The sequence below is a fragment of the Neovison vison genome, chromosome 2, assembly GCF_020171115.1.
Source record: "Neovison vison isolate M4711 chromosome 2, ASM_NN_V1, whole genome shotgun sequence".
In the NCBI taxonomy this organism is placed as follows: Eukaryota; Metazoa; Chordata; class Mammalia; order Carnivora; family Mustelidae; genus Neogale; species Neogale vison.
The window spans coordinates 26,841,453-26,854,418 of record NC_058092.1 but is presented as its reverse complement, the minus strand read 5'-3'; the positions used below and the strand labels follow the sequence as shown (position 1 = coordinate 26,854,418).

Below are 12,966 nucleotides of genomic sequence, written 5' to 3'. Positions count from 1 at the left end.
CTTTCCATCATTTGGCTATTGTGAACATTGCTGCTATAAACATTGAGGTGCATATGCCCCTTGGAATCATTATGTTTGTATCCTTTGGAGAAATACCTAGTAGCGCAATTGCTGGGTCATAGGGCAGTTCTATTTTTAACTTTTTGAGTAACCTCCATACTGTTTTCCAGAGTGGCTGCACCAGTTTGCATTCCAACCAACAGTGCAAGAGGGTTCCCCTTTCTCCACATCTTCAACAAAATCAGTTGTTTCCTAAGTTGTTGGTTTTAGCCATTCTTACCAGATCCACTGTGACAATCTCTTTTAATGGACAAGTTGAATTCATTTAGAATTATTATAATTATTGATATATTCAGATGTTTATGCCAGTTTACTTCTCACATAAATTTAACTTAACCTCCCTTTTTTTTGCCTTATTTTTCTTTTGCAATGATTTTTAAATTTTTTGTTAAGATTTTATTTATTTATTTGACAGATGGAGATCACAAGTAGGCAGAGAAGCAGGTGGAGAGAGAGGATGAAGCAGGCTCCCTCCTGAGCAGAGAGTCCGATGCAGGTGTTGATCCCAGGACCCTGGGATCATGACCTGAGCTGAAGGCAGAGGCTTTAACCTACTGAGCCACCCAGGCGCCCCGCAATGACTTTTTTTTTAATTCCACATTTTTCTTCTGCTGGTTTTTAAGTTATACATTCTTATTATTTTAGTAGTTTCCCCTGATAGATTAATATGCATACTTAGAATATAAAGTTAGTCAGTATTTTAACCTAGTCCCGCAATTAAACCATGGACCTAGGACACTTTTGTAATCTGATTGCCCCTTTCAATAACATAGTATTGCTGCCTAGTCTTACATTTTTTGACTACAGGAATTAGAAATTATTAATAATAGCATTTGTTTAGGGGTGTCTGGGAGGTTCAGTGGGTTGAGCCTCTGCCCTCGTCTGGGGTCATGATCTCAGGGTCCTGGAATCATGCTGTGCACTGGGCTCTTTGCTCAGCGGGGAGCCTGCTTCTCCTTCCACCTCTGCCTGCATCTCTGCCTACTTGTGATTTCTCTTTCTGTCAAATAAATAAATATAATCTTTAAAAAAATAAATAGTATTTGTTTAAATATACTTGCATATTAACCAATTTCTTTGTTTACCATTATTACTTGCACCTGAGAATTTTTTGAAATTATTTTTTCCTTTTTCCTGAGGTATGTTCCTTAGTAATTTCTGGTTTTCTTTAAATTTTTTTTAATTTATTATTATTATTATTTTTTTTTTCTTTAATTTTATTTGAGACAGAGAGTGAGAGCATGAGCAGGATGGTGGGGGGAGGGCAGAGGGAGAAGGAGAAGCAGACTCCCCACTGAGCAGAGAGCCTGATTCTGTGTTTTTGTTTTTGTTTTAAGATTTTATTCATTTATTTGACAGAGAAAGAGATCACAAGTAGGCAGGCAGAGAAAGAGGGGGAAGCAGGCTGTCGGCTGAGCAGAGAGCCCAATGCGGGGCTCAATCCCAGGACTCTGAGATCATGACCTGAGCCGAAGGCAGATGCTTAACTGACTAAGCCATCCAGGTGCCCCTTAGTAACTTCTTTAGTGAAGACCTCTCAGTGATGAACTCTTTGACTGTTCTAAAAAAATGTTTGTCTTTGCATTATTAAAAAAATAGATTCTCTGGCTACAGAAATTTGGGTTGATAATAATTTTCTCTTGGTGCTTAAAAATAGTATTCCATTTATCCTCTGTCCATTGTTGTCATTGAGAAATCTGCTATCAATGTTTCATTCCTTTGTACCTGAACTTTTTCATTCTGGTCTTTTTCTTTTCTTTTCTTTTCTTTTTTTTTTAAATTCTGTATGACACTATAGCTCAGATGTAGGTTTCTGTTTTTTCTTTTTTCTTTTTAGAGAGAGAGAGTGAGAGTGAGGGGGGTAGGGGCAGACGGAGAGGGAGAGAATCTCAACCAGGCTCTACACTTAGCACAGAGTCCTACGTGGGGCTTGACCCTACAACCCTGAGATCATGACCTGAGCCAAAATCAAGAGTCAGATGCTTAACCAACTGAGCCACCCATGTGCTCCAGATATAGGTGTATTTTTAGCATACTTCTTTATATATATATATATTTCTTAATTTATAGTTTTTTTTGTTTGTTTTTTTGTTTTTAAAGATTTTATTTATTTATTTGACAGAGAGAAATCACAAGTAGATGGAGAGGCAGGCAGAGAGAGAGAGGGAAGCAGGCTTCCTGCTGAGCAGAGAGCCCGATGCGGGACTCGATCCCAGGACCCTGAGATCATGACCTGAGCTGAAGGCAGCGGCTTAACCCACTGAGCCACCCAGGCGCCCTCTTAATTTATAGTTTTAACAGTTTTAATAGTTTATAGTTTTAACAGTTCCAGTAAATTATCAGCCATTATCTCTTCTATCATATTGGCTCTTCTTCATTCTCTGATTTTTTCCCCTTTTGAGACTTTGGTTAGATTATGTTAGACATTTTCATTCTATACTTCATTTCTCATTTTTTTAAAATCATTATGAGACATCTCCTCGTGTCTATTATATTTTGTTGCCTTTGCTTTTGGTGTAAAATCCAAAAAAAAAAAGAATTGCCAAGACCAATAATGTCAAGGAGCTTACCACCTATGTTTTCTTCAAGGAGTTTTATCACTTCAGGTTTTACTTTCTAGTCTTAAATCCATTTTGAATTGACTTTTGTGTATGTAAAGTATGTGTATATTATAGGATCTAAGTGTTTTGTAGTGGGAGGTCCCAATTTTTACTTACCTATTTAGGTCTTAGGAATCATTTGGCATTGTGTTGTTTCTGTAGCTAACTTAGATCTTAATCATTAGCCTGCCAAACTGTTCTTTCCTCAGAGACACAGATACCATAAAATATTTTTCTGACATCCTTGTCAACTGTTGTAGCTTGCTGAATCAAAGCGGCTGAATTTAATAGAAGTTCAATGTTCTTTCCTTCAAGAATTAACTCATCTGGGCGCCTGGGTGGCTCAGTGGGTTAAGCCGCTGCCTTCGGCTCAGGTCATGATCTCAGGGTCCTGGGATCGAGTCCCGCATCGGGCTCTCTGCTCAGCAGGGAGCCTGCTTCCTCCTCTCTCTCTCTGCCTGCCTCTCTGCCTACTTGTGATCTCTGTCAAATAAATAAATAAAAACATCTTTAAAAAAAAAAAAGAATTAACTCATCTTTCTGGGTTTGAGATAGTGGACGAGGAACACCTGGCCTCATTTGAAACCTGAGGATGAATTTTTCACCCATAAAATCTCAGATTTCTATTTTCTTTTTTTTAAAGATCTTATTTATTTATTTGACAGACAAAGATCACAAGTAGGCAGAGAGGCAGGCAGAGAGAAAGAGGAGGAAGCAGGCTCCCCACGAGCAGGGAGCCCGACATGGGGCTCGATCCCAGGATCCTGAGATCATGACCTGAGCCGAAGGCAGAGGCTTTAACCCACTGAGCCACCCAGGCGCCCCAAAATCTCAGATTTCAACAAAAGACTGGTTCTCCTGAATAATAAGCTTGATAGGGAAATAGGCATAAACAATCTGATTTTGTAATGGAAGCTCAGTGTGATCCCCTAGGATCATGTTCTCTTAATGAAAATCATGGGAATAGTGGCCAGTTCCTGTTTCCTCAGAATTTGTCAGAGTCTCTTCCTTTTCTTTCCGAGGAGATTGAGTTCTCCATTGATGTGCTTGAAGTCCCTCTGCAGGGTTCTTCTGGGGCCCTGCACCATAACTGTGTGTTCTTTCAGAGTAATGTTGACACTTTCTTGAATGTTGACAGTCTGAAGAGTCTTCAGTCTTGTAATAGATGTGGGAAAGAATTATAAAGTCTATCTTGTAAGGCAGTTTTAATCAACCCTTTCTAGCATTTATATAACTCTTTCTCTAATCTGAGAAATTAAAAACATTTTTTATAAAAATCTGTACATAATTTCAACCTTACAAAAAGTTGGAATAAGAATAATACAAAGAAGGGGCACCTGGGTGGCTCAGTGGATTAAGGCCTCTGCCTTTGGCTCAGGTCATGATCCCAGGGTCCTGGGATTGAGCCTCATGTCGGGCTCTCCGCTCAGCAGGAAGCCTGCTTCCCTTCCTCTCTCTCTCTGCCTGCCTCTCTGCCTACTTGTGATCTCTGTCTGTCAAATAAATAAATAAAATCTTAAAAAAAAGAATAATACAAAGCATCATTTAATGAGTGTCACCTACTGATAACATTTTACTCCATTTACTTGATCATGAGTGCTCTCTTTCTGGGCATACAGGTATATATTACACATATAATACTAATTTTTAGAAAATAACTGATTGACTGTGCTATTTTGGAAAATTATTTACCCCCCTAACCCCTTTCTGGAAATTATTTTTTATGAAGATTTTATTTATTTATTTGACAGAGAGAGACCACAAGTAGGCAGAGAGGTAGGCAGAGAGAGAGGGGGAAGCAGGCTCCCTGCTGAGCAGAGAGCCTGATGCGGGGCTCGATCCCAGGACTCCGGGATCACAACCTGAGCTGAAGGCAAAAGCTCAACCCACTGAGCCACCCAGGCGCCCTGGAATTCATTTTTATTTTTATTTTTTTAGATTTTATTTATTTATTTGTCAGAGAGAGAGAGCACAAGCAGGCAAAGTGGCAGGGAGAGGCAGAGAGAGAAGCAGGCTCCCCACTGAGCAAGGAGCCCAATGCAGGACTCAATCCCAGAATTTTGGGATTATGACCTGAGCCGAAGGCATTGGCTTAACCAACTGAGCCACCCAGGCATCCCTGGAATTCATTTTATAGAGTCCCTTATAACCACCATTCTACTTTCGGTCTCTATGATTATGACTACTCTGATGACCTCACATACATAGAATCACACAGTATTTGTTTTGCAGTGACTGGCTTATTTCACTTAGCACAATGTCTTCAAGTTTCATCTATGTTGTAGCATGTGTCAGAATTTCCTCCCTCTAAGGCTAATAATATTTCATTTTATATATATATACCACATTTTGCTTATCTCCTCATCTATTGATGGACACTTTTGTTCCTTCCATGTTTTAGCTATAAACATGAGTGTAAAGGCATCTCTTCAAGACCCAGCTTTTAGTTCTTTTGTGTGTATACAGAGAAAGCAGGCCCTTAACCAACTGAACCATCTAGGTGTCCCAAATCAGCTGAGTCTTAATTGTGGCCTAACACACAGTCTGTCTTGGAAAACATGTACTTGAGCAAAATGTTTATTTTATTGTTGGGTAAAGTGTTCTGTATATGCCTATTAAATATAGTTATGACTTACTGTGTTGTTCAAATCCTCTACTTCTTCTCTTCTGTATGGTTGTTCTATCCATTATGGAGAGTGGGATATTGAAATTCCCATCTGTTATTGTAGAACCATTTCTCCCCTTAATTTTGTCAATTTTTGCTTCATAAATATTTTTATGTTGTCATTATGTGCAAAATCTTTACAGTTATATCTACTTGCTGTATTTGACATTTCCATTAATATATGTGCTTGTCTCTTGTAACTTTTTTAATTAAAAATTTTTGTTTGGGGCGCCTGGGTGGCTCAGTGGGTTAAGTCGCTGCCTTCGGCTCAGGTCATGATCTCAGGGTCCTGGGCTCAAGTCCCACATCGGGTTCTCTGCTCAGCGAGGAGCCTGTTTCCCTCTCTCTCTCTGCCTGCCTCTCTGCCTACTTGTGATCTCTCTCTGTCAAATAAATAAATAAAATCTTTAAAAAAATTTTTTTTGTTTGTTTGTTTACTTATTTATTTATTTATTCATTTTTTTAAAGTAAACTCTACACCTAATGTTGGGCTTGAACTATGACCCCGTAGATCAAGTCATATGCTCCACTGATTGAACTAGCCAGGTGCCCCTCTTGTAAACTTTTTCATTTAAACTCTATTCTGTCTGATATTGTATAGCCACCACTGTTCTGTTTTTGTTATTTGCATAGGATATATTTTTCCATTTTTCCACTTTCAACCTGTGTCTTTGAATCTAAAATAAGGTTTTTTTAGACAGCATATTGTTGCATATTTTTAAAAAGCCATTCTGCCAGAGCACCTGGGTGGCTCAGTCAATTAAGCATTCAACTCTTGATTTTGGCTCAGGTCATGGTCTCAGAGTTATGAGATTGAACCCCACATTGGGCTCTGTGCTCAGTGTGGTCTTATCTGTCTCTATCGGCTCCTCCCCTGCTCTCTCTCTCTCTCTCAAATAAATAAATAAACAAAATAATAAAGGAAAAGAAATGCCATTCTGGGGCACCTGGGTTCTGCAGTTGGTTAAGCATCTAACTCTTGGTTTCAGCTCAGGTTGTGATCTCAGGGGTGTGAGATTGAGCTCCATGTTGCTCCATGTTCAGAACAGAATCTACTTGGGATTCTCCCTTCCTCTCCCCCTCACACTCCTGCCTGTGCTCTCTCTCTCTCTCAAAAATAAATAAATAATCAGATAAATCTTTTAAAAAAAAAGTATTAAAAAGAAAAAGGCATCCTGCCAATCTCTGTCTTTTTGTGGGAGATTTTAAACCATTTATATTTAATCTAAAAAACCACTTCTAGCTTGCTCACTTCCCTTCCCATCTTCCTAGAAAATTTGGTCTTTGTAAACAGGGAGTAGAATCAAGAGTCAAGGGCGCCTGGGTGGCTCAGTGGGTTAAGCCGCTGCCTTCGGCTCAGGTCATGATCTCAGGGTCCTGGGATCGAGTCCCGCATCGGGCTCTCTGCTCAGCAGGAAGCCTGCTTCCTTCTCTCTCTCTGCCTGCCTCTCCATCTACTTGTGATTTCTCTCTGTCAAATAAATAAATAAAATCTTTAAAAAAAAAAAGAATCAAGAGTCAACATCATTTCCTAGAAATAATGTAAGAATGGATGAGATCATGTAAATAAAAAAAAACTTACTTTTTCTTTTTCTCCTTTTTAATGTTCCTAGTAGATGGTAAGCACTCAACAAAATGGTACTTAGGGGATGCCTGGGTGGCTCAGTCCGATAAGCTGCTGAATCTTGAATTCAGTTCAGGTCATGATCTTGGGGTTATGAGATCAAGGCCACATTGGGCTCCATGCTTACTGGGGAGTCTGCTTGAGATTCTCTCTTTCCCTCTCCTGCCCCTCCCCAAACATGGCATTCTTACATGATCTCTCTCTGAAACAAGTAATCAAATCTTAAATAAATAAATAAATAAATAAAACAGTACTTAATACTGATAATTGTAAATTAGAATTGCAAATGTTCTAATTCCTCTGCCCCATTTTTGATTAATGGGACTCATTTGGCAAAAATCAAAATCATCTCAAATCCAACTCTCCATCTAATTCATACATACTGACTGCTGTCTTTAGATTCTGTTTATTAATCTCTAGGGATCCTTCTCTGCTGCCCAGCAGCCACACACTTTTTATTTAATCTATTAAAATCTATTTCATGTCATATCCTCTTTCTTCAAATGTCTAATGCTTTCTCTTTCATCTTCATTTTCAGCAGATAACCTTGCTTCCTATTTCACTGAGAAAACAGAGGCACTAGGAAAATAAGTTCCACAAGCTTCTAAAGTCATATCTCCTGACCTACCTACATCTGTACCTGTATATTTCTTTCCTTCTATTACAACAGATGAAATATCCATATTTCTAGCAAAGGCCAGCTCCTCCATTTGTGAACTAGATCCCCTCTCCTCTCAAAGACATGACTCCAGAATCTTTTCTACACATTATCTAACACTTTCAAAGTCAGTATATATTTGACCTATTTGCTTAGTTATGGTTTATCAGCTCTCACTAGAATGCAAGCTCCATGTGAGGTCAGATTTTATTCTGTTCAAGGATATACTCCCAATAGCTATCTGGCACATATTAGGTATACTCAGTAAATATTTTTGTGCTTCTATTTGATAATATTGTGTAGTATTTTAAAGGTTTATACTTCCAGAATAGAATGAAAAAGAAAGAAAATGCATACCAGGTAGAAATGAATAAATTGTCCTTATTTGCAGATGACAAGGTCTGTGTAGAAAACCTCAGAGATTTTTACCAAGAAAACTTCCTAGAACAAAGTAAGTTTGGCCGATTTGCAAGATATAAAATAAATACACAAAACACAATAGTATTTCTTTATATGAACAATGAAAATGTGGAAACCAAAATGAAAAAAGTACCATCTACAATTTCTCAAACATAAAATGGATTCTTCTCTCTCTCCCTCTCCCTTCCTCCCTTTGTTCCTCTCCTCTTTCTTTCTCTTTCATTTTCTTTCCTTCCTTCCCCCACCCCTCGCCTAATTGCTCTAAGACTCCTAGTACAATTTTGAGTAGGAGTGATGAAAGTGGGCATTCTTACCTTGTTTCTGAATTTAAGGGGAAAGCTCTTAAGGTTTCCATTGAGTGTAATGTTAGCTCTGTGTGTGTGTGTGTGTGTGGTTTTTTGTTTTTTGTTTTAATAAATGCTTTCTGTCATGTTAAGGAAGTTCCCTTCTATTTCTAGTTTGCTGAATGTTTGTGTCTAACCAATTGTTTTTGACAAAAATGTAAAATAAGTTCAGTGGAGGAAGGATAGCCTTTCAAAAAATGATGCTGAAGCAATTGGATATCCATAGGGGGAAAAAAAAGAATTCTGACCTAAATACAAATGTTAATTCAAAATATTTCACAAGCTTAAATGTAAAATGTAAAAGTATAAAACCTTTATAAACAAAAACCTAGGGGGCACCAAGTGGCTCAGTTGGTTAAGTGGCTGTCTTTGGCTCATGACCCAGGGTCCTGGATTGAGCCCCACATTGGGCTCCATGCTCAGTGGGGAGCTTGCTTCTCCCTTCTCCCTCTGCTTGTGCTCACTTGCTCTCTCTCTCTCTCTCTCTGTGTCAAATGAATAAATAAAACATCTTTTTAAAAAATAGGAGAGGGGCACCTGGGTGGCTCAGTGGGTTAAGCCTCTGCCTTCAGCTCAGGTCATGATCCCAGGGTCCTGAGATGGAGCCCCACATTGGGCTCTCCGCTCAGCAGGGAGCCTGCTTCCTCCTCTCTGTCTGCCTGCTTGTAATCTCTCTCTGTCAAATAAAGAAATAAAATCTTAAAAAAAAAAAATAGGAGGGACGCCTGGGTGGCGCAGTTGGTTGGACGACTGCCTTCGGCTCAGGGCGTGATCCTGGAGTCCCGGGATCGAGTCCCACATCAGGCTCCCAGCTCCATGGGGAGTCTGCTTCGCTCTCTGACCTTCTCCTCGCTCATGCTCTCTCTCACACTCTCTCTGTCTCAAATAAATAAATAAAATCTTTAAAAAAAAAAATAAAATAAAAAATAGGAGAGGGGCACCTGGGTGGCTCAGTGGGTTAAGCCGCTGCCTTTGGCTCAGGTCATGATCTCAGGGTCCTGGGATCGAGTCCCACATCGGGCTCTCTGCTCAGCAGGGAGCCTGCTTCCTCCTCTCTCTCTGCCTGCCTCTCTGCCTACTTGTGATCTCTCTCTGTCAAATAAATAAATAAAATCTTTAAAAAAAAATAGGAGAAAATCTCTGAGATCTACAGTCTGGTAAAGAGAACTTAGTTGTGACACCAAAAGCACAATCCATAAATGGAAAAATTAAGGACTAATATTTACATATATAAAGATTTCTCAAAGCTCAACAATAAAAACAATCAAATTTGAAAACAGGCAAAAGAATGAAGAGATGGGACACCTGGGTGGCTCAGTGGGTTAAGCCTCTGCCTTTGGCTCAGGTAAAGATCCCAGGGTTCTGTGATTGAGCCCCGCATCAGGCTCCTTGCTCAGCAGGAAGCCTCCTTCTCCCTCTCCCACTCACTCTGCTTGTGTTCCCTCTCTGGCTGTGTCTTTCTCTGTCAAATAAATAAACTCTAAAAAAAAAAAAAAAAGAATGAAGAGATGTTTCATCTTGGAAAATACACAGATGACAAATAGCCACATGCAAATGTTTTCAACATCATTACCCTCAGGGATATGCAAATTAAAATGAGATAGAACTACACATCTGTAAGAATGGCTAAAAACAAAGTTGTGACAACGCCAAATGCTGCTGAGGATGCAGAGAAACTGGATTATTTATACATTGCTGGTGGGACTATGAAATGGTATAGTTACTTTGGAAAAGTTTGGCAGTTTCTCTCTATCTTTCTTTCTAAAAATATTTATTTGACCGAGAGAGAGAGCATGAGAGAGATCACAAGTAGAGGGAGGGGTAGAGGGAGAAACAAACTCCCTGCTGAGCAGGAATCCTGATGGTGGGACTCTGTCCCAGAACCTGAGATCATGACCTGAGCTGAAATGCTTAACTGACTGAGCCATCCAGGTGCCCCAAGCTTAGCAGTTTTTTATAAAACTAATTGTGTAATTACCATACAACACAGCAGCTGTATTCTTGGGCATTTAGACTAGAACAATGAAAACTTATTCCCTGCCTCCAGGTTCTGAGAAGATGGCAAAGGTCTTAGAGCTTTGTGACATCTTCCCAAGATGTCACTTGGGAAGAAATGCGAGATAAAATGAGAAAATGGAGAGAAGAAAACTCATGAAACAGTGAGCAAATTGTGGAAGTTTAGAAGAATTAATTAATGAATATGGATGTAAGCTTGGAGATGATATTCGGGTCATATATGAGCAAGTGATGATTGCAGCCCTAGACTATAGTTGAGATGACTTGGCATTGTTTTGTCTTCAGGAGTTGAGAAGACAGTTCCCTGGAAGTCATGGAGTCAAGAGACTAACTGGCATAAGATCTGAAGCCATGGAAAGATATGATGATGCTATACAACCACATGGTAAAATTTTACAAGAAGATCCAACTAACACTGCTGCAAGAACACCTGATTGTCATTTGAAAAGCCCAGGGGAAAAGTGTTGAGGCCATTTGGGAACTGAATGAGTATCTGGAACAAATTGCTGGGGGCCAAGAAGCCTGGCATGAACTTGCAGAACTTTATATCAATGAACATGACTATGCTAAGGCAACCTTTTGTTTAGAGGAGCTAATGATGGCTAATCCACACTATCACTTACATTGTCAGCAGTATGCTGAAGTTAAATATACCCGAGGTGGACTTGAAAACCTCAAACTTTCAAGAAAGTATTTTGCAGAGGCACTGAAACTGAGCAACAGAAATATGAGAGCTTTGTTTGGGCTTTTCATGTCAGCAAGTCATATTGCTTCTATAGGTGCAAGTGCAAAAACAAGTGCAAAAGCAAGTGCAAAAACAAAAATGGACAACATGAAATACGCTAGTTGGGCAGCTGGTCAAATAAACAGAGCTTATCAGTTTGCAGGTCAAAGAAAGAAGGAAATCAAATACTCTGTTAAGGCAGTCAAAGACATGTTGGAAACACTGCAGATCACCCAGTCTTAAGGTTTCAAGCTCTTTCACATTACATTTCCCAACTGCACAGTTAAATTTATTGGCCTGTGAATTATTTACTAAATGCCTAGTGCTACTTATAGACTAATTTTTTGTTAAGAGGGCAGTTGTAAAGAATGTTTATATAAACCTAAAAATGCCTTTTATTGCTAAGCAGGAAGATGGATAAAGTCCATGGAAGAGAGATTTAACAAGATTCATATTGATTGTACATCATTCTCTTTATATAACTTCTTTCAAACCGCAACCTGATACAGAAATCCCATAAAAAATCATGTGATTAAACTTGCAAAAAAAAAATGAAAACTTGGGGCGCCTGGGTGGCTCAGTGGGTTAAGCCGCTGCCTTCGGCTCAGGTCATGATCCCAGAGTTCTGGGATCGAGTCCCGCATCGGGCTCTCTGCTCGGCAGGGAGCCTGCTTCCTCCTCTCTCTCTCTGCCTGCCTCTCTGCCTACTTGTGATCTCTCTCTCTGTCAAATGGAAAAATAAAATCTTTAAAAAAAAAAAAAAAGAAAAGAAAACTTATGCTCACACAAAAACATGTATACAGATGTCCTCAGTGGTTTTATTTCTAGTAATCCAAAACAGGAAAAAATCCTAATGTCCTTCAATGCATGGATTGTTAAACTGTGGTACATTAATAATGCTACTCGGGTAAATAGGAACAAACTGTTGATACACAAAGCAACTTGGACAGATTTTAAGTATATTATGCCAAATGAAAAAAGTCAACCCAAAAGGCTACATACTGTATGATTACAATCATTCTTGAAATGCCAAAATCATGGAGATGGTAAATAGATTATTAGTTGTTAATGGTTAGGAAGAGTAGAAGGGGAGTGGAAGGTGGATGTATTTATAAAAGAATGTCATAGAAGATTGTTGTATTGATGGAACTGTTTTGTATCTTGATTATAGTGGTGACTACAAGAGTCTATACATGATAATACTGCATACACACAAGTGCGTGTAAAACTGATACACCTAGATAAAAGATTGTATCAGTGTTCGATTTGTGATACTGTATCATAGTTATGCAAGATGTTACCATAGGGGAAAATTGGGTGAATGATATGTGTGATCTCTATTATTTCCTACAACTTGATATGAATCTACAATTACCTAAATATAGTCTAATTTAAAAATATTACATAAGGTTGATAGTTGGCAGGTTTCTGATATTTTTGGGAACAGTGCTCCTAATATTCTAATTATTGGCTGGGTCTAAGTATATATTAATACTAATATTACTTATATTTTGATAAGAAATAGCTTTTTATTCTAATTTTACCTATGTTTTAAAATCAAGTACAAGGGGCACCTGGGTGGCTCAGTCGGTTAAATGTCTGACTCTTGACCTCAGCTCAGGTCTTGATCTCAGGGTTTTGAGTTCAAGCCCACATTGGGCTTCATGTTGGTGTGAAGCCTACTTAAAAAAATAAAATTAAATAAATAATGAAATTAAAATAAAATAAAATCAGGTACAAATGTTAAATTTATTGATATTACTTTCTTAACTTGATATATTTTATAGTTTTTTAATATTGAAACACCTTTACATTCCTGGCATAAACACCCATGGGTAATAGTTCATCATTTAAA

General features: G+C 38.7%; 1 protein-coding gene and 1 pseudogene across 1 annotated transcript in view; one reads left to right on the top strand and one right to left on the bottom strand.

Annotated features, from left to right (window-relative positions):
- Positions 1-3,475: 3,475 nt before the first annotated feature.
- ZMYM1 (zinc finger MYM-type containing 1) overlaps positions 3,476-12,966 on the bottom strand; it is a 45,834-nt gene continuing 36,343 nt past the window's right edge. The window contains exon 9 of the mRNA XM_044237776.1: positions 3,476-3,815. Coding sequence (XP_044093711.1) covers positions 3,606-3,815 — 210 coding nt within the window. The 3' untranslated portion in view covers positions 3,476-3,605. The remainder of the gene's footprint in view (positions 3,816-12,966) is intronic.
- On the top strand, positions 10,423-11,711 carry LOC122899738 (annotated as a pseudogene).